The sequence below is a fragment of the Taeniopygia guttata genome, chromosome 3 (assembly GCF_048771995.1).
Source record: "Taeniopygia guttata chromosome 3, bTaeGut7.mat, whole genome shotgun sequence".
Taxonomy (NCBI): domain Eukaryota; kingdom Metazoa; phylum Chordata; class Aves; order Passeriformes; family Estrildidae; genus Taeniopygia; species Taeniopygia guttata.
The window spans coordinates 42,731,190-42,751,808 of record NC_133027.1 but is presented as its reverse complement, the minus strand read 5'-3'; the positions used below and the strand labels follow the sequence as shown (position 1 = coordinate 42,751,808).

Here is a 20,619-nt window from a genome sequence, read left to right as displayed (position 1 = left end):
TTTCACTGAGCAGCAGCCTGCACTTACTGGAACAATATGTGTCTATCCACCACTGTGGAAGCAATAAACAGTTCACCTCTTTTGGGATAGGGAGGAATGAAGGTAAAGGAAGCAAATATGTCACATCTCACATAAGTTTTGGAGGCAGACATTATATAATTGATCAGATGTAAGCCTGTATTTGCTCAAGCTACATCCTCCTCTGCCTATTTATATGGTGCGGCTTTTATTTTTGGTATGATGATGTGGATCAAATCACTGTAATGTGGCCATTTTAAAACAGGCTATATTTATACAAACTGGAAGGATTTTCAACAGAAAAATATAATGAAAGCAGGCTTTTATTATTGTCCCATAAGAATGGGGAAGTATTATAGAGACTTTCTTATCATTTCTGTTTATCAGGATTACTGGAGAAATTGATAGATAACCACTTGCACCCACAAGTCTTTCCAGATTGTGAAATATGTCTCTAATTTAAAGAAGCAGCCAGCATAGCAGTTAGCAATGTAACTCTTTTCTTATTCCAGAATAGTGTTCTCTTTCTACTTCTGCCATAAACCTGTCTTTTGGTAGACTGACAGCAGATTTATTTGCTTTGGTTTGACAGTGGGCAAGTTGGATCCTTTTAGAATCAGACTTGAATGAATCTTTCCTTTGCAGCATGTGCTGTTGTAGCTCATCTACACAAATTTTTCAGATGATTTTTCAGTGAAAGACTATCTTTTTTTTTTTTTTGGCCAATAGGCTTCTCCTTGCTTTTCAGCTGTAATATAATGCCCTTACCTACCTTGTAGTGTCCTAAAATGGAGTGCTTAAAATATGATCTGATCATTTGTTCTTTCAGTTGCATTTGACGTAGTCTCATGTGCAGTTTAGTTCAAGATCTTTTATAGTCTTATGCTTTTAATTCTTTTAAGACTACCAAGACGTTTATCTTTTTTCTTTAGAAATCAGTTTCCAGGTGCTGTTAAGATATAGTAGATTGTATAATACTGAGTGAATTGACACATACAGGTGACCACCAAATCACATGCAAAGAGTAAATTTATTTCATATACCTTGTCAGCAAGGCTGGGTGGCAGAGACGCACAGAGACACAAGCTCCCTTTGGCTTAGCTCATCCTAGTGGACAGAGGGGGAAGGGGGAGGTGGCAGCCCCACTACCAAACCCAATATATCACAGGGCTTCACACATTTGAGTTTATCACAAAGCTGTACCTTTATGATCTCTCTTGCAGCAGGAGGCTTAAGCATGTCTGTGAGAGTTTGTTATCTCAACACAGGAATCTTCTCAGAATACTTTTCAAAACAGACAGAGGATGAACTACACTAGGCATAATAAATGGAGTTTTCCTGCACCAACATTCTTAGCAGTCCTAGCCACAAGGTCACTGAGCAAAACTGGTACATCCTTGTCAAATCTTCCAGTTTGAAAGTTTGAACCCTTTTGTCCCAACAAATATATTGTAACCCTTTTAACATCTTGTAAGTTTGATGGTGTTACATGGACAAACCACATTAAAACACAGGGGCAAGGATGCTATTGAAAAATGGGTAAATATGCTTTGTTGTATCAGTCTGGGCTGTGTTTTTTTCATACATTTTTATTTTTAAGGGCTGGATACTAATGACAATAGGCAAAACCCAGTAGTAAGTGTAGATAAAGCAAGAAAAAAATCCTTGTGAATAAAAAATGTTTTCAAGTGTCCTTTCATTAATGAAGTTGTAATTGAAACTTTAACAGATCTTCTCATTGATAGTGACTTTGTTTATTCTATGTACAATCTTTTTTTTTTGAAAAAAGCTCTGTAAAATCTGGAGTTACCTCTTCTTGGGCAGAGAAGTTCTAAGAGAAGAGCAGTTAACTGGTAATATGGGTCAAAGTCTAATGGGGACATCTGTACTGGTGAATATAGAGAACTTAATTTCTTTTAGTCTGTTCTTTAAACTAGCATGGCTGTGTATAATGCACAAAGCAAAAATTGCTTTAAAATATTTATTAGATACTGTCTTGTAAGAGTTTTATATATTCTTATAGTTGATCCTTTTCATGCAAGTAGTAAATATGAATAGGGAAATTGACTTTTTAATATTAACATGAGATAAAATCGACTGCATCTGATTTGAATAAAATGTTAAGTCTGTTTCATTTTCTACACAGCTGCCAAGTGTATATATATTGTGTAGTGGTGCCTCTGAAATAGTTGATAATCTGATGGGAACACTTACAAAGGCAAAACAGTAAAGGGCACCAGCTGCTGAAAAACACCTGCTGAGCCACTGTGGGAGTAGATGCATCTGCCTGTACCTAGAAGTAATCTAACAAGTAATATGCTTTTACCTGTCAGGATTTTAATTTGTATAAAGATTCAGATTCATCCAGTAAAACTGGTTCTAAATACTTAAATAAAGAAAAAAAAGGCTGTAATTTTTGTTTTGTTTTTGTTTGTTTTGTGCAGAAGGGCACCACTTCTGAGCAATTTTCTCATTCTTAAAAAATTTAAGTTCTTCTTTTAACAAAATACAAACCTAGATTTGGCAGCCAGAAGTCTCATGTACACTGTGTGTAGTGTGCTATTAGAGGATACAGCCAGTCTAGAGGAGATTATGCTACCAAAGAGGAGGTTTTCAGTTTTTGTTTGGCTTAGTTTGAGAGATGTATCTCAGGGGGATTTGTGAGAGTATGTGTTCTTGTTTTATTTTAACATATTTCATTCACTGTGGATGGTAATGCACAAATAAAAATGCATTTTATAACTAGAACTAATTAGACAAATTTTCCAAATTTGTCTAAGCTTTTAAAACTGTCGTACTTTTTGTCTTTTGGTACTTAAACTTTTATTGTTCCCACATGTTGGTGACCCTATCACACAAGGTCATCATCCCTCACCTACCTTTTATTTTCCAGTGGTAGGAAAACTTCTGTGAACGCTGCTAGTTTAGCTGATATTCATGAAAACAAAATAGCTGTGTTCTTGACTATACTGACTATACTGACTATGCTTGTACTCTTTTCTTATAAAATTTAGGAAAAAGTCTTCTAATATATATACTGTAAAACAGGGCTACCATCTTGTACAGCAAAAGTGTGAATTTAAGTGACTTGGAGAAGAAAATTTAGCTATAGAAAGATTATGACAGCAATAGTTAATCCTCTGGGAATATTCTTCTGTTTGCCATTCTTTCATTTTTCCTTGATGTGTTAAAATTATTATTAATTTCAGCTATAATTGCCTTCCAAAGCATTCTGATAGTTTTCCTGGGTTTCATTAGGTTTTGTAGGAAGACATAGTTTGTTGTGTTAACATAAACTAAAGTAAATAGTTTGAAAACATTATTGTGAAGTGTCTTCTACATTAAAGATTAAATATTCACTTCTACATGAACATTTAAAAGTAATGCCTTTGCGTGCATAAAATTGTATTGAATTAATTAGGGATCATTTAAAAACCACATATTGAAAGAGATCTGTGCTTTAAAAGTATACAATAATATGAAATGTTCTTATCCTGCTCTTAAAAACAGGGTTCCTTGCTTTCAAGTAAGATAATATTTAGGCTCCAGTTTGTAAAGTTCAACTGACTGAAATTTGGGTGACTTCTGTTTATTGAATTTTGTAGAGTAAACCCAATGACCAGTAAAAATCCAAGAAGCATTTCAGGAAGACATGTTCTTACACAGTGCAGCTGCATGTAGCTCAAAAGAAATGCAGCTTTCTGGTTCACAGCATTCTTCTCCCATTGTACTTAATCACTGTAATATTTGAAATCCAATTATGTCTACCTGATGACTTTGCAGCTGTTATGGTTTTTTTGGCCTCATTAAATGATCATAACAAGTGAAAAATTTAAATTGAGAAAGCAACTTTTTAAGTGTTAATTTTTCATACTTTAGTCATTGACGTGAATATGGACTTTAGTATAAAGTACATGCAGAAATCTGTAAAGTTTTTCATTAAAACAACTTGAAGTAGTTTTAGTGATTTTGTAATTAAGACTGGAGAATGAATAACGTGCTTCTGCTGCATCCTGTTTGGGGAATAGCCACTTCTCAGTGGAATTTCACAGTACAAGTGTGGAAGAATGCAGTAGTCTGCTTTACTTTGATAGCATCCCCAAAGGCAGACTTTCATTCTTGGGAGTATTCAGTCTTCATTTAAGGTGATAGTACAGGATAGTATCTTAAAGTCTAATTCAAATTATACCAAAGACCAAAATTGATTTTAATTTTTAAGAAATGTAATCTCAAAGGGAGAATTTGGAAAGTCGAGGGAGGTGTATGCTAGTTCTGAAATGCTGCAATGTTTAAAAGATTAACTCTCACTCAAATTATTTTAGACAAGTTATAGTATGTCTGATTTTAATGTTGACTTTAAGTAGGACAAACTTCTGTGTGCTCCTTAAGAAATGAATCTTCTTTCTTAGGTAAGGATGGGTTGTGTCTTTCAGTGATAGAAATGGGACTGAGATGGTTCATCAAGGAATTTACTTATCAAGGAATTACTTAGATTATTATTATCACCAAATAATTTTAAATACTTTAAAAATATTTAGAGTATTTAAAGTACTTTAAAGTAGAGGAGCTATATGACTAGAAGATTGGCTTTATAACTGATGGGCTATTCATATGTTAGTAGTGACATTCTTTCAAAACTGCAACAAGAAGGAAAAGGATAAATTTCTCTTGATATGATGCAGTTGTTAACAAAATTCTTCCAGCAAGTTCATAAATGGCGATTCATAGAAGAATTCAATTACCAAAAAGTAATTTTTATGTAGTTTCATAGCATATCATAATCTCTTTACTTGGGAAATGTTAGCTGAAATAATTTTACACATTGGTTAGAAGAAAGGATTTCAGTTTCTATGCTGCATGTTAGTAGCCTTTTTTTCATCAATGCCAGAATGTATGTAGCTACTTTGTTGTCTTTCCTTATTATTTGATGCATTTCTCCCTTTGCCTTGCAGTGTCTTATTCTTAAACAACTAGGAAAGGTTTTTCTATATTAACTCTTTGATTGCAGTTGCTCTTGAGTCAGTGTGCACCTAATAGTGATGTTTTTTTCCCCTTAGAGATGCACTGTGTTTTCCCAGGGGAGTAAATGATGAGAGCAATATGCTATCAACAGAGCTAGGAGTCTCTTTTAGCTATATTTAAGAAAATTATGAGATTGTTCTCTGAATTGGAAAAAATCCCAACAAAACCTGAAGAGTAGACTGTTACATAAAAACATCATCAGTTTCCTCGTTGCTCCAGCTACAAAAGTCAGGGAGATAGTGGAGAAAGATACAGCTTGATACATAGCAGGACAGGACATCGAAAATGTTTCTTAAAAATTGTATATATTTTGAATGTAAATTTAACACATTTTTAAAATGTGTATAATTTTATCTTTCACTCTCCTACAGTTTTTGCTTTACACAGCATTAAGATATTTTTTTATTTTATGAGGAAGAAAACCTTTATTTGGTTGCATTTAATATGGATGAAATGTGATCAAATTAAATCCAAATCCTTCTATCCTCATAAGATTTTAACTTCTGAGGTTATTAGGAAATGCCACGACTGTTGCCAATTTTCCTTCAGCTACATTAGTTCAAGGTAATTTTTGTGTGTAATTCACAAATGGCATCAGAAGGCTCCAAGAGGAGGCTGTGTTCTGATCTCCATTTCATTGCTATAATTTGGAATAATTCTCTTGACGTTGGATACTTTTGAGTTTGCAGCAGTGTCACCGAAATCAGAAACTCTCCTGTGTGTCTGTTTGGATGCCAAACCTTATGCACATTTTCTGTAGAAAGAGTTGCTTTTATGGAAAAATCTTTCTGGAACACTGTGTTATCCAATTCCTCAAATCAAATAACCAGAGGGTATAATCACTCTGTCTATAATCTTCTGTCGTATTATAACTAGGTTGATGAACACAACACAGTTCTCCCAGTGAGGGGAGATGATCTTCTAAGCTCTTTCAGTTTTTTTAACTCAGAGCAGTGAAAGCTTTATAGTGCCATAGTGCTGTTCTGTCATTTCCTTCAAACTGATTTGGGATATATACATGCAGATGTCTTTGGATTTAATGTATACATTGAACCCAAGAATATTTCTCAATGTTGTCTTTTTAGTACAAGAGTAAGTGAATAATTTAGAAGTCTGTAGAAAAGGTATGACTGCTGCAGTTGTTTGTATAGTGTTGTTCATCAGCAGAATAGTTTATATTTAATAAAGTTGGTGACAATGTAACTATAGACTTACAAGGATTTTTGTTGAAATTGCTTCAGGCATGTAAACTCTTAGCTGTCACAGATGAAGGTAAATATTTTCTTTAAAACCTTTTGATTTTGAATAGATCATTCTTCTAGACTGCAGAAGGCAGGACTGATGACAAAACAAACAAACAGCAACAACAACAAAAAAAAAAATCGAAGAACCAAACAAAATGACAAACACACAAAACCAGAGATAGAGGCTTTTTATTCTTTGACTTGTTTGGGTTTTCACTTGCTCTTTTTTTCAAGGAGAACCTATGTTTCCATAGTTGGTAGGAGAATATTATACTCCTAAATTTCGCTGCTATTTGTTTTTTACTTGAACTGTTCTGGGCTTCTCTAGATGGAGTCTGGATCTTCTTTAGTAAAAGCTTGTTTCTTGAACAGCACTCACTGTTATGAACTGCCCAGAATTTTGATATTTCTGAGAATTGAGTAATTCAATAAAACTCTCAGTGTTTGCAAATGTGAAGTATAAAAGGTCAGGAGAGGCAATGTTTAATAACAATTTAGAAGCAGCATTCCAAAATTATAAAAATCGTAATAATTTTCATAGTTTTTGTGTTATGGTGATTTTGAGCTGGGGTGATCCTTTAATATATATATAACTTTTTTTTCCTCTCAGGATACTTAATTTTACTCTAGTGAACTCTGTCAGAATCCAGGAGAATTTTGCAGTGTTCATTTTGAGTTTAAAGATCCTAATATAGCTTGAAAGTATGGAAATTCCCCTGGTTTCTGATGGCCACTGCTACTTAAATACTTAACTGCATTAACCAGTAAATGTGGTGATAATTTAAAATAAAGACTCTGTAGTTTTCTAAAAAATTATGATTAATTCCAGTTAAGAAAATATTTAAAGAAGTCTTATATTGGTGTCTCTCTTCTAAAATATCAGAGTAGTATTTTACCCTTATGGTTCATTATTTGTCATTTCTAAGAATCCTTTTGATTTCTTAAAGGACTGAAGCATCTTTTGGGTGAGGAGAGTGTGAGAGAGCTGAAGAGGAGGCTCGGGGGGAATCTGACAAGTGTATATAAATACCTGATGTGAGAATGATTAACAAAGAGGGAGCCAGACTCTCATCAATGGTGCACCAGAGGAAATGGGCACAAATTAAGACACATGAAATTTCATCTAAACACAGGAGAGTAATTTTTTACTGTGAAGTGGTCAAAAACTGGTACACTTTTCTGAGAAAGGTTGTGGAATCTCCCTCCTTTTTGATAGTTGAAATGTAACTGCATAGGTATAAATGATCCTGCTTTGAGCAGAGGGGCTGAACTGGATGATTTCTAAGTTAAATGATTCTGTGATCTGTGGTAACTGCTAACAGTGACCCCAACAACCCATACCATGCAAGAATTGCTTTCAGTTCTAGGCTAGTCACATGTAGCAGGTATGGTGTTGAAATAAGCTGCTGGTTCTCTGACACCCTTTGTGTCTGACTAACGTGTTTTACTCCAAGCTTCCTTTATAGCACATAACTCTCCAGGTACTACACTCTGGATGAGATATAATTTGTAGTTACTTGAAGAAATTGTAATGCTGATTATGGCCCAAAGCCAGTCGTAAGCTCTATTTGGTACGCTTGTATAATTTTCATATCTTTGTGTATGCTACTTGTTCCTGCAGAAATTGTTCCCCTAAGTCCAATGAAATCTCACTGATATGATTTGGTGCTAAATGGAGCAGATCCAAACATCATGCAGTTTTTCTTTTACGTTTTATGAGCCTTTGCTGAAAATGTATATGCACACTTTGAAAGACAACATTTCAGTCTTTGGGGCAGGTAGGAAATTATATTCTCAAATAGTTCTTCTAAGATAATATAAAAATAATTTTACTTTTATACTATTTAGATAGTTACATTTTTATTTATTTCTCTTCTTAAATGTCATGAGCTACCACTTTTTCATGGAAGTAGCAGAATATGAAAAGTATAATCATGAGAGGGAAACTGTAGAAGTCCCCACATATAACATCTATGTTTATTTCTGGGCGTACTTTCAGTAACAAAATAGAATTTACACTAGCACAAAAGTGCTTTAAGTGTATAGATGCATAATTAGAAAGCAGGGGGGAACTACTAATTAGTCATAACTCAGAAGGATAGGAGAAATGTATTTATTAAAATGTGTATTTGTATATACATACATAAAAAAAACATATGTTTGTGTGTGCATTTGAGTATATATGCATAGATATGTGTTTTAATCAACAGCATTCCAGAGGACAGTGAAGGGGAAAGATGACCTAGAGATTATTTATATGTCAGAACAAGGAACATCAGAGCTTCACATCCTGAATTTCATGGCTTTTATGTAAAAAAGTATGGATTAGTCTTACTGTTACCAGTGAGATCAATTAGCTTTTTAACTGAAAGCATAGTAGAACAGTTGACTGCAGAATGGGATTTGTTTCACCTGAGATATATAAGGTACTTTGCATAAAATAGTTTTACATTAAAATTAAGCCAATGAGTAGGAAAAATACTGAAAGCTCAGCCTTGGCTTATGGGTGCAATGGATTATCTCTAAGATAAATGGGTAGTAGTAATCTTATTACTTTGTTATAATATGACAGAAGAAGTCATCATTACGGAGCATTTCTACAAAGTCTTGGTAATTAGTTGCATGATGAAAACTCTGTCTTAAGTGCTGATGGTCTGTGCTATTTAGAGCAGATGCTGCCACTAGTGTGTTGCTAAAGCAGTTGTGTTTCTGAACTGAAGCTTGCCTGCAGACTGAATTGTGTGGACTCGTTCTTGAATATTACTTTAATTACTTAAGCAAATTTGTCCTATTTTTAAATTACTGTCAGAGCACCAACACACAAGTATCTTTCTGATGAAATTTCTGATTTAGAATATCTTGATTAAGTGTAATCTCATTTATTCATAAATGCATTAGTTGTAACAGTAAATTCCATGGGAAAGAATTTGAAAGCTTACTGAAGTAAAATCAGGGGGCTTTATTCATTCATGTCACAGCTGCTTTGAGTATCATCTGGTTTGTGGAGAGTTGCTTCTCAGTGGCTTTTCATGTTGATTCATATTTGTGTAAAAATGGCACCATCTTAGGCTTGAAATCCTGTTAGTTGAGAGTAACATTCAGATTGTATTCTACTCAAACTTGCTATGGTTTGTGTTGAATTCTAGGCATAAATCAGCTATAGAAGGCTAAAAATGTTGCATCTCATTCATTTTCAGTAAAAATCACTTTCTGCCATCCAGTGGCTACCAGTCCTTTAAGCAAGAAGGGGTTTCACTGGTTTATCTGAAAAGGAGTTGATCTGTAGAAGCCATGGGTGATGTTTATGTGCTTGAGGGGAAAAAATTGTTTTCCATTTTAAAAATATGTAGTATGTGCAAATGACAATTTAAAAAAACAAATCTTCTAGTACCTTTGTAAAACTGTGGACTTCCATGCATACTGTTGCATTTCTGTATGCTGCCTTACTATTTTATAAGTGCAAACCTACTGGGTTTGGATTATGCATTTGTGCTTACTGCATGGAATAAAATGGAATTTAGAGGAAAGATAATATTTTTTAAATTAATGGGGACTTAGTTTGAAAGTGTCTTAGGATATTTTTTTTTCCTCTGGAGGTACTTTTCTTGTAGCTTTTTTAATCCTTAGTATATTCCTGCAGAGTCAACTTTCAAAGATTATTCATTGACTGTTTTGTGATTCTGAATGCTGTATATTGATTTGTGAGTGCTGGCTTGAAAATTAATTGGTGTGTTGAATGAAAAACTAAGTTCTGGTTCAGAATACCATTATTTAAAAAGAGTACTTCTAGTTCTTAACCAGGCTTTTTTGTTGTTTTGGTTTTTTTTCTTTATTGTTGTTTTTTGGGGGTTTTTTTGAGGGTTTTTTTTTTGTGTGCATGTGTCTTGTTTTTGTTTGTTTTCATTTGGTTTTCGTTTTGGGTTAATCTTTATTCTGCTCTTAATATTCCTGTTTCAATTTCCAGAAAACAAGCTGAAGTTAATTTTTCTAACTTGCTACACAGCTTCCTCCTTTTTTTCTGGAACATCTGTTTCTTAATGTTGCTTACCAAGTCAGTCTTAATCCAGGATGTTAATATTTTCCAATATGAAAAGAGTCAGGAAATTATTTTTATTTTTCTAAATGTGTGTTTATTTTTGCTTACAATTGTATGTCCTAGGGCTATGCTATATGTAATTTCTACCAAATGTAAAGGAAAGGAAAAATATGTTTTATGCTGAGCACTTAAAGTTTAAGAGAGGCTGGAACAGCATATTTTTATAGGCAGTAGTTTAAGAAAACTTAAGATATATTTAAGGATATTAACAATCACACTGCTGTAAGGTGATCTGTATGTGTAAAGCCACACAAATTCAGCTGGGTGACTGTGAAAAATTCCTGTCATCCATTTCTGAAGATACTTAGACTGGACTTCATTTAGACAGCAATGTTTCTGCTTTTGTTTAAAAACAACTTCTTTAAATAATGTAATATTGTGCAATGTAATGGTTTTTTAGTTCAATTCTGTAATCACCAGTTGTATTTGTGAGTTTCTCTCTGTAGATCTTTTGTTATAAACACTCTAAATGATATTCATCAGGGTGAACTTTATGCAGTGTTTATAATAGCTTCTAAAAGCAACTCGATGGAATGGGGGGGGAAAGGAAAAACACAACCAATTACAAAGACCTGTCAAGAAATCTCAAAATGAAGTAAAAGGCAAGTTAGAAACCTAAAATGACTAAGGAGGCGATACAAATAGCTGATAGAACCCTGATAGGACTGAGATATTCAACAGGTCTCCAGGAAGACCTTCAATACTTTATGAAGATGAAATGAATTTGAAGATGACACACAAAGTACGTCTTATGTGAACAAAACATAGTGCAAAAGAAATAAGCTTTCTCCCTGTAGTGTTGCAAGCAGAATAAACTGTGCAAAAACAGTGACAGTGAAAATTGTTGTAATCCTGAAACTCAGCCACTAAAATTCTGAAGAAACTTGATGAAAAGTGCACAAATTAGTTGCATTAGATTCTTTGTTTTTCTTCACCAAAGACAATGGTTTAAAATAGATGTTTAGATATATTTGAGATTTGTCAATTGTACAAATACAAATGCACTTCATGATTTAAATAATACTTACTTTTTCAGTGGGGCATAGGAAGTTTTTAACCAAAAGCTCTAAGGTAAAGGTACTGCTAAATTCAAAAGAATGTTTTTCAAAAAGAAAGTCTATTGATTGCATAGCATTTTCATTTACGTCTATATCAGTAAATGTTGTTTTTTCATGTTTAAAGCTTTCTTTAGTAGTCATTAAGTACATCATTCCTTTAGATTTAAGAGTGGAGCATTTTCATTTTTTGTGAAAATGGTCTGTTAATCTAAGTTCATAATTTGTATCATAGCACCTCACATGAGGTTACTACAAGGAAGCTGCAGCATAATGATAGACTTAGTGTTGTTTGTTGCAAAATTAGGTGAAGTATTTGATATAAATAGCTGATGAAGCCCTCATTCCTAAGCTTGCATTACTTGGAGAAGTCCTGCTTAAATAATTTGCTTAGTATTGGAATGAATTGGGAAGTATATTTGGTATTGGAGGGGCTTTTATCATAGAAAACCACTGTAAATTAATTAAAGCACCCAGAATAATAGAAAAGATCTTCAGAAGATTTTTGAGACTTGTCTTTACTGTACTTTTGTTGTTTCCAACAGAAAAGTAAAAATTACAATCTTCAAATATATATGGCAAGATACTTTTCATTATTTGTAGTAGAAGCAATGCAGGTAATTAAATCTGTAGAAAGAAAGTAATTAGGTATTCTGCAGGTTTTTTTAAACATCTGTGAAAAGTAACTAAGAAAAACTAAGTTTATTAGAGAATTAATTTTATATTTTAAGAGCTGTTCTTCAGTTTTATAATCTTCAAATACAGGAATTGCCACTGTGTCTGTACAGTGGTTCTTTCCTGGTAAAAATATAATTTTTCAGCGAGCCCAATAGGAGCAAAGTATTACTGTAACTGATTATTTGTACTTTAGAGAATTTAAAGATGTGTGAAATTCCAATAAGTATAATTTCCTGTATCAACATTTATTTTTTCAAAACTTTCCCTTAAGTGTGTTTTGGACTACACATAAAAATTTTATGTTCCTTTTGGTGACTGCAACTTGTGAATATTGTTGGAGAAAGGTCTGAACATAAACAATTGCAAGATGAAGATCTTCTCAGAAGCAAGAGAAAGTTTTTACTGAATTTGTGTGTCTGTGTTTGCAAAATTATTGAGTTCCAGTGTTTTGCTGCCTCATCTTCCAGTAAGAGTAGTCACAGTTTTTCATCTTAGATTTTGAGATGTATATTACTTTTTTCTTCTTAATGCTCTTTTACTGATGTTTAATTACTAATAGTTCCATGTTTTATTGTTTATTAGTTTTGGTCCCACTCTTTAGTAAAAAAATTAGATGGTGAAATAGTATGAGGCTAAAGATTTTGATTAATTTTAGCAATGTTATCGTGCTATAATTTGTTTTCTTTATTGATTCCCTATTTGAGGGTTGAGTAGAAGTGGTACCCTCTGAATAAAAAAACCTTGGTATAATAAATATATTATGACAGGTATCTGAAGATTTGTTTCCATGTATTCTTTTACTATATGCATAGATACCCACACACATGCACAAACATCTATAAAAAATCCAAGATATGTGTGTTTGTTTCAACAGATTGGGCAACTTGCTTTTAAAGGCATGAAAAGACTAAACAGAATCCAGTCTATAGTTTTCGAGACTGCCTACAACACAAACGAGAACATGCTGATCTGTGCCCCCACGGGAGCTGGGAAGACCAACATTGCCATGCTGACAATCCTTCATGAAATTCGCCAGCATGTCCAGCATGGTGTTATCAAAAAGGATGAGTTTAAGGTAGGAGTTTTATGAACCAAATAACAGCTTTTTAACTTGCAAAGTAAAATCTATTATATGTTATACATGGAATATGAAATCAGGAAGTTCTCAAGGATATTAGACTTTTCTAAGTTAAAGATAAGGCTAGTTTTGATTTACTTAGTTATTAAAGCTATTCTTACTTGTGTTCTAAAAATCTTATTATGTGAATAAAAAGCTATGAAAATGCATTTAGCTTTCATGCAGAACCAATTTTCAAAGCGATGAGGCTGTATAAACAAAATCCATTGTCCTTTAAACAGCTGCACACTTATCCAACAAAGATAACTACTTTTCATATATCACTATTAAGATTTTTCACTGTAACTGCCTGGCATCATATTTCACAATAAATTGTGATTTGTAATGGTTGCCATGAAACAAACGACATTGTGGGGTTTGCTCATTTATCAAGTGAGTGTTGTTTTGGTGCAGATTGTGTATGTTGCTCCTATGAAGGCTTTGGCAGCCGAAATGACAAATTACTTCAGCAAGCGTCTGGAGCCACTTGGCATTACTGTGAAAGAGCTGACTGGTGATATGCAACTGTCAAAAGGCGAAATTCTGCGAACACAGGTATGCTTAATCTTTTCAAATACTGTTCTGTGTGTGTATTTGTACCTTTTCATAGGTACACTGCTCTTCAAACTCCTTGTAGCAGTATTGGTGAAGCCGCTGAAGCATTATTACTACATCTGTAATTGCAGTGATTATGTACACTGATATAAGTTCAGAATTCTTCAATAAAAACCATCTTTGAGAAGTTTAAAGTTTGGTCTGCAAATGGCAAGTTCCAAATAAATTCAAAATGCTCTAAAAACATTGTTGCAAATATATTAAAATAGCACTTGCCTTCTTTAAAAGAAAAACAAAAAAACAAACCACCCAACAACAACAAACAAAAACTGTAGGTTCCTGTTAATGGCTAATCTCATTTGTCATTGAAAAGTATAAGACATCACTAGGCTAAACATTTGAACATTCATAGAAATGAATAAAATTTGTGGGTTTAGCCTCTTAAAAAGGATTGCATAAATGGAGATTATTCTGTTTTAGCAGACACTCTTTACCATATTTATTTCAGGCAAATGCTGTTTTTGTCAGTGAAATACCATTTTTCTAAAATCTTAAGATACTTGTATACCTGTTCTTGCATACAGTTCCATGTGATTACCCTTTCCCCTTCTGCCTGGTCCAAGAAACAGAAAAAAGAACTGGTTGTTTTATCAATATGAACATTTATAAATACTGTAATTGTTGATCCAGATGAGTGATATTTTAGCAGTCTTAGCTTTGAGGTATTTAACATTTTTATGGTGAGTGGAGAGAAAAACCCTTCACATGACAAGAATATATGTCAGCATGTAATTAATGATTAGGAGGACCACTGCAGTAGTTATACACTATGAAGTTGTGAATAGCAATTAGAAGATGCATATACAGACATATTGGTACATACAGTCACAATAATGTGGTAACCAATAAATAGCAAATCAATATCAATGAGTGACAGTAAAATCACTGGTACTTTATCAGAATGATTTTGCAGCACCATCTACCTAAAATCTGAGTTTACAAAATTAAAAAAAGTTTGGCAGAAGCTTTTAGTAATTGAAATTATTTAGATACACCAAATTACCATTTTAAATAGCTTCCTGTTTTCGCAGTTTCAGCTAGGGCACATAATCAAGTAGATCATGGTTTTAATAGAGAGAGAGATAATGTGTAATCACTGCTGAAACTGAAAGTGACAGTAGGAAAGCCTGCTCTGAATGTAAGGACAAAGCTGGATGAACAGAATGAATGTAGAATGGAAAAGTGCTATTTATGCTTGCTCTTCTAGTTAGCACTATAATTCCTACAATCTCAACTCATTATTAGTACTCTGCTTACATCCAGTAAAAAAAGTAAGGGAACAAAAGGAACAAAAAATATTTCAGGCTTCATTAAAAAATTTGTATGGGAAGTAGTTTACAAAGCTGAAATTTATTACTCTTGTAATGGGAGCTTAATAATATATACAGAGTTTTATATAGAGAAACTTAGTAACTTGAGTGTAGGAAGACTATTTGTTTCATCATGCTCTTTTATTTCATCCAGCATGCCACTACTAGCATAATTCTTAATTTTGTTGTGGAGAAGAGGCTAAAGCAGATTGATTTATAAAAATCAAGGAGAAATAGAAAAGGGAAGATGTGGGTAAAATATTTTTTTTTTCCCTGCCATGGACTCATTTCATTGCTTTGAAATTAGCTTTTTTTGCTTGAAACTTAACTTCAAGGGATTTCTACAGTTTCCTATGTATGTCATAGTATAGAAACACTAATCTGAAGTGTATTTGTAGTTTCAAAGCCTTTGGGGAGAGTGGTAGTGAAAGAAAAATGGTCTCCAGAAGAGGAAAAATTTTGAAGCCATGGTATTTGTGACCCAAAACTCAGTTCCTACATTTTCAAAGAAGCCATAGTTAAAATGTTGATTAATTTCAGTTTTTCTTTTCCTCAGTTTTGTGTCTTTGGTCTTCAAAACATTGGGAAGGTTAAATGGAAAAAAATTAAAAGGCTGAAATTCTGGGACAGTGAAATAACAATTTTTTGTTTTCTCTCATTTGTCATATCTAGTCAGTCTTATAATTAATCAGAAATGTGGAAGGTGAGGATGAGAGATGATGCCAATCCAAGAGTAACCAGAGTAATTGCTGCTACTTTTCTTGAATATTCTGGAACCCAGCAGTGTGCAATGTTCCATTGCTGCAAAACAAAGTGCACAGCAAATATGTAGTGTGTTAAAAACACTTGCTTGTGCTGGATCTTGCTTATTGCTCTGCATATATACTGTTTTCTCTCAAAACTCATGAGCTTTCTTTGCTCAACTATAGGCACTTTAAACCACTTCAGCCGAGCAGGTTTCTTTCACCATTTTTTTACCCTGTATTAAATTGATTCTTTCTTCAAAACTTTATTTTACTTGTCAGCCTTTCTAATGCGTACATTTCTCAGAAAGGAATACTTTGATAGGTTTTGCTGCTTTCTATGTAGTTTCAGATTTGCTTTGCCAGTCATTGCTCTGTTTTCTAGCCTTTAGTAGTGTAAGTAATGAAGTACCCTTGTTTAATAGAAAAGCAGTTTTTCCTGTAAGAATTAATGCAGCCGGTAGATGCATGCACACAGTTCATATACTCAGGGACAATATATTTAATATATATACTCTATATATATATGAGGCAGTAAAAGGCAGAGAGTAGGATTATCAGCTGAAGTAGATGCTGGTATTTCAGGCTGGGTAACTGTTTCAAAAGATCTCAGTTTGTACTTCTAGGCAACTGCAGCTCTGATAAATATCTCCTGTGACAGTTGTCTTCTGCCCATTTTCTGAGCAGTTGCATTCTCATCATCTTTATATTTGTCCTCAGGTAAATCAAATCAGTGACAAATGAAAGATGTAAAAATAAGGTGATTGACAGGTATTAGTTAAAAGTAGTGCTTAAGTGACAATCCTGATCATTTTCTGCTTCCTTTCCATCCTGCTTGCTTCATCCTTCATAATTTGCCTGTGTATATTTAAAGATGTGTGTTTTGTAAGTTATTACATGTAGCTGTAGTGCTTATCCTGATGAGGAAAAATTGCGTTATCTGACAAACTGGTAACTGTCTCCCTTCTCAGGAATGTACCCTTAATGTACAGTGGCAACTACCTCTATTATTTTTTCTACAAATATTTTTAAAGGATATAAATGCTAGCAAAAAAAAAAAAAAAGGTAACAAGGAATTCAAATTTTCATTCCCTTTATGGTGGAATAAAATCTTTTAAATATTTTTGAAAACTTTCAACAAAAAAGTCTTTAGCACATTTTCCAGCAATAATTCTCTCTATGCTTTCCATGCTGTCATTTATACCCATCCAGAAGGTAGCCATGATTCTTGCTGCTCCATACTTTTATTGTATTATAATTATATGATTTTACTTCCAATGCTATTATTGAATATTCATTAACATTAGTATGATTCCAACACACTTCATAAGCTTTTAAAATAAGTTATTTCTGATTTTACCAGTAATGAAATTGCTTTAAAAAGAAAAATGAAAATAATTTTTATTGACTCTTCAGTCAGTTTTCTAACCTGCTCCCCACCTGTAACCTGTGGCTTTCTTATGCATTGAAAGCCACAGTTACAAGTATAACATGTGAGATGTGTGTTAAAACTCTGATACAATTTCCCTTCATAGAAACAGAGAATGGTTTTACCTTGTGTTTGCAACAAATACAATGTAGTGATAGTTATCTTTTGAATGTTTGGAGAATACAGATGGAATTGGAACAGTATAGATTTATAAGGTAATCACCAAGTCTGAAAGCAGTGCCTTGCCCTGGGCACAGTGTATTGTAAGCTGATGGATGAGTGGCATCGTGCCTTAACTTGTGCAAAACAGTGCTAGCCTCTACAGACTGCAGAAATGCCTTCTGGCCTTAACATAAAGTTAGTGGGAATCCAAAAATGTAGAAGGTAATTTCTTTTTAATGTTTTTATGCCAACATAGCATAAAACAAAGTTAAGATCCTTAGCATAACATAGTAAAAGCTTATCAAAGTTTCTTCCACATTTATAAACTTTAAAAATAGTTTTTGAAAATTACCCCGTTAAATATATTTTATTTTCTTTTTAAGGAAAGTTGTTTTGATGTTTTATTGCATCTTCAGCGAGTGTGAATGTTTCTCACCTTTAAACAGGTGCCTCAGCAGTTTTGTATTAGATGCATTTTGGTATAATCATTGTCAACAGCCTGCATTATAATTCAAATAATTACATATAAGTGAGATTGATATTTTAAAGTTGAAATAAGTTTACTATAATGCTTTTGCTTTATTTTGTGCCTCAGACCTGCAGTTACAGGCAAAATTACTTTTATTGGTCTTAGATCTCTTCTTTTGCTTTGAGGAGTGGCTGACTGTCATGAGCCTTACTTGTCATAGATATGTATTAGTGTTAAGGCCAGATCATAAGTGCTTTCTGTGTTGCTAAAATTATGTAGTAGTTGGAAACAAATCTGGTCAAAATTTCAAAGCAGGCTAATTTCTCCAGCCCATAAACCTCTACGTATCTCTGTTTATTCATTCTCATACTGTTGGAGTTAAAGGGATTCAGACCCCAGGAAAAATAAATTTACTGTCTTTAAAATAATTGTGAAAAAAGGAATCAAATTGTAATTGTGTGAATATTCTGATTCTGCCACTTCTGAACAACTCAATATTTTTTGGTCAAAAATTTAATTATACAGAAAGCAAGGTCATTTAGTTAAAACATGTTATTGGATTTTCTGTAACGTTTGCATAGTACTCAAGTACTTCAAGGTCCACAGAAAGAGTTGTATACATTTACTGAACTGCAAGGCTGTGCCTGTCAACATGGGTCTGAAAGATGTCACAGAAACAGACATCTCCGAAACTGCTAGGTTTCTGCTGGACTCCACATATCTCTGCCTTTTTTCTGTCACACATCTCATAACCACTAATCTCATGTCCGATTAAAGAAGGGGGTACCAGAAGCAAATCAGAAGCTCTATCTCACCTTAGCCTGCTTTCAACATCATGTGCTTCTAAAGCATTCTTCTTTAATGAAGGCACGAAGTGGGAAAACTATAGGAGCATTCACTCATTTAAAAAAACAACTGCAACAAACCCAAACACAAAAGAGCAAACAAACCAAAAAAACTCCTTCATTCTTTAGGAACTCTAAAAATTTCCATGAACTTGAATTCAGAGTTTATGTTTTTTGTTGTCATGTCCGAGTCATGAAGAAAGTCCTGCTAAACCTGACTTACACTGTAAATGACAGTGCAAGTTTTAGAAAATGACATATTTGCATTTTTCTGTCATATTTGTTCTCTTCCCATCAAGCTGTATAAACTAATGTCATGTTGCTTTCAGAGTTGATTCTTAGCATTGCTCACTGTTTATATGAAAACTGTCTTCATATAAGAAACCATCCTTCATAGATTTAGAAAAGATACCACTTTAATTTGCCAAGTGTCAAACATGTTGAGCAGTTCAAAAATGTGAATGATTTCCAGGCACCCGGGTCAGAGCAGAAGAAGGGGAGGAGGTGCTCCAGGCACTGGAGCAGAGATTTTCTGTTGAAGGCTGTGGTGGAGCTGATGCACACACTGCGGCTCTTGGAGGACCCCACACTGCAACAGGTTGATGGTGCAGTAAAGGAAAAGGTGGCTCATGGAGAGCTCATGCAGGAGTAGGCTCCTGGCAGGAATTGTGCCCATGGAAAAGCCCCATGTTTGAGCAGTTTGTGAAGGTGTATCCTGTGGTAGGGATACACAGCAGAGTGGGGGAAAAGTGTGAAAAAGGAATGTGTGTGAGATGAAGTTATGGACTGACTATAACTCCCATCCCTGAGATGTAGAGAACTTTGGAACAAAGCAGTGAAGTTGAGCCTGGGGAGAAGGAGGACTAGCAGGAAGAAGTTTTTAGGTTTTGTCTTTGTTTCCTCACTATTGTACTCTATTTTAAATTTGTAATAATTTTTCCAAGTCAAGTCTGTCTTGCTCGTGACAGTAATTGGTACATGACCTCCCATACACTTTTCCATCTTACTTTCGCCCCCTGGCCAGGAAAGGACAGGAAGTGAGAGTGGTTGGGTGGGCATTTGCCAGGTACAATGGTTGACCTACCAGAGTTACTTCTAGCTCAGTTAGTTTGGGATTTTTTTAAAAATAAAGTTACTGCTTTCACTGGTGATTTAATTTTGATAGTTAAAATCCATGTGAATTTTGTGTTAATAACATTATTGCAAATGTTATTACTTGGTTATTTTTCTATTTCACTTTACCCAGCTATTTATACTTGAAATAAGAGTAGTTTAGAACAAAAGGGCAATTCTTATTGAAGAGCACGAGTAACACAACAGTATTAGTGGTGTCTTTGTAAACAGTAGTGTTGTAAATGAAAAAAGAATTTGTGTAAGCTGCATTTGCATTGGCAAATGCATTTGTCTGATTACTGGAAATAATGCTTTTCTTGACAAGAGGAAATAGCCTGAAGGACCGAATGTATTTTGACATCTCAAAGATTAGCTGATTAATTGTACTTTTGATGGCAAGGCAGAAATGAAAAGTGAAGCAGAGACCACAACAGCATCAGAGCTGAATAGGGCAAGTAGTTCTGAGAAGGACAAATGGCATCAGGAGCTCTGAGTAATATGGATGGTCACTCTGATAGATTCTGTCAGCCAATAGACTCTGATATTAAGTCATGAAGGCTTTATTCCCTATTGGAATCTGATACTAATAAAATGGAATAATACTTTTTTCTCAAGTTCTTAACGGCAATATAAAACTAATCAAGTCCAAAACTATTTGAAGCAAAAGAGGGCTATAAAGTTGAGGCGCCTGCTGTTTCATCTA

At 34.0% G+C, this 20,619-nt stretch overlaps 1 protein-coding gene across 2 annotated transcripts in view; it reads left to right on the top strand.

The window, feature by feature from the left end:
- ASCC3 (activating signal cointegrator 1 complex subunit 3) overlaps positions 1-20,619 on the top strand; it is a 250,692-nt gene that overhangs the window by 51,728 nt on the left and 178,345 nt on the right. For both annotated transcript variants that reach the window (XM_072926725.1, XM_002196594.7), the window contains exons 9-10: positions 12,988-13,188; positions 13,645-13,785. In XM_072926725.1, the coding sequence (XP_072782826.1) occupies positions 12,988-13,188; positions 13,645-13,785 (342 nt within the window). The remainder of the gene's footprint in view (positions 1-12,987; positions 13,189-13,644; positions 13,786-20,619) is intronic.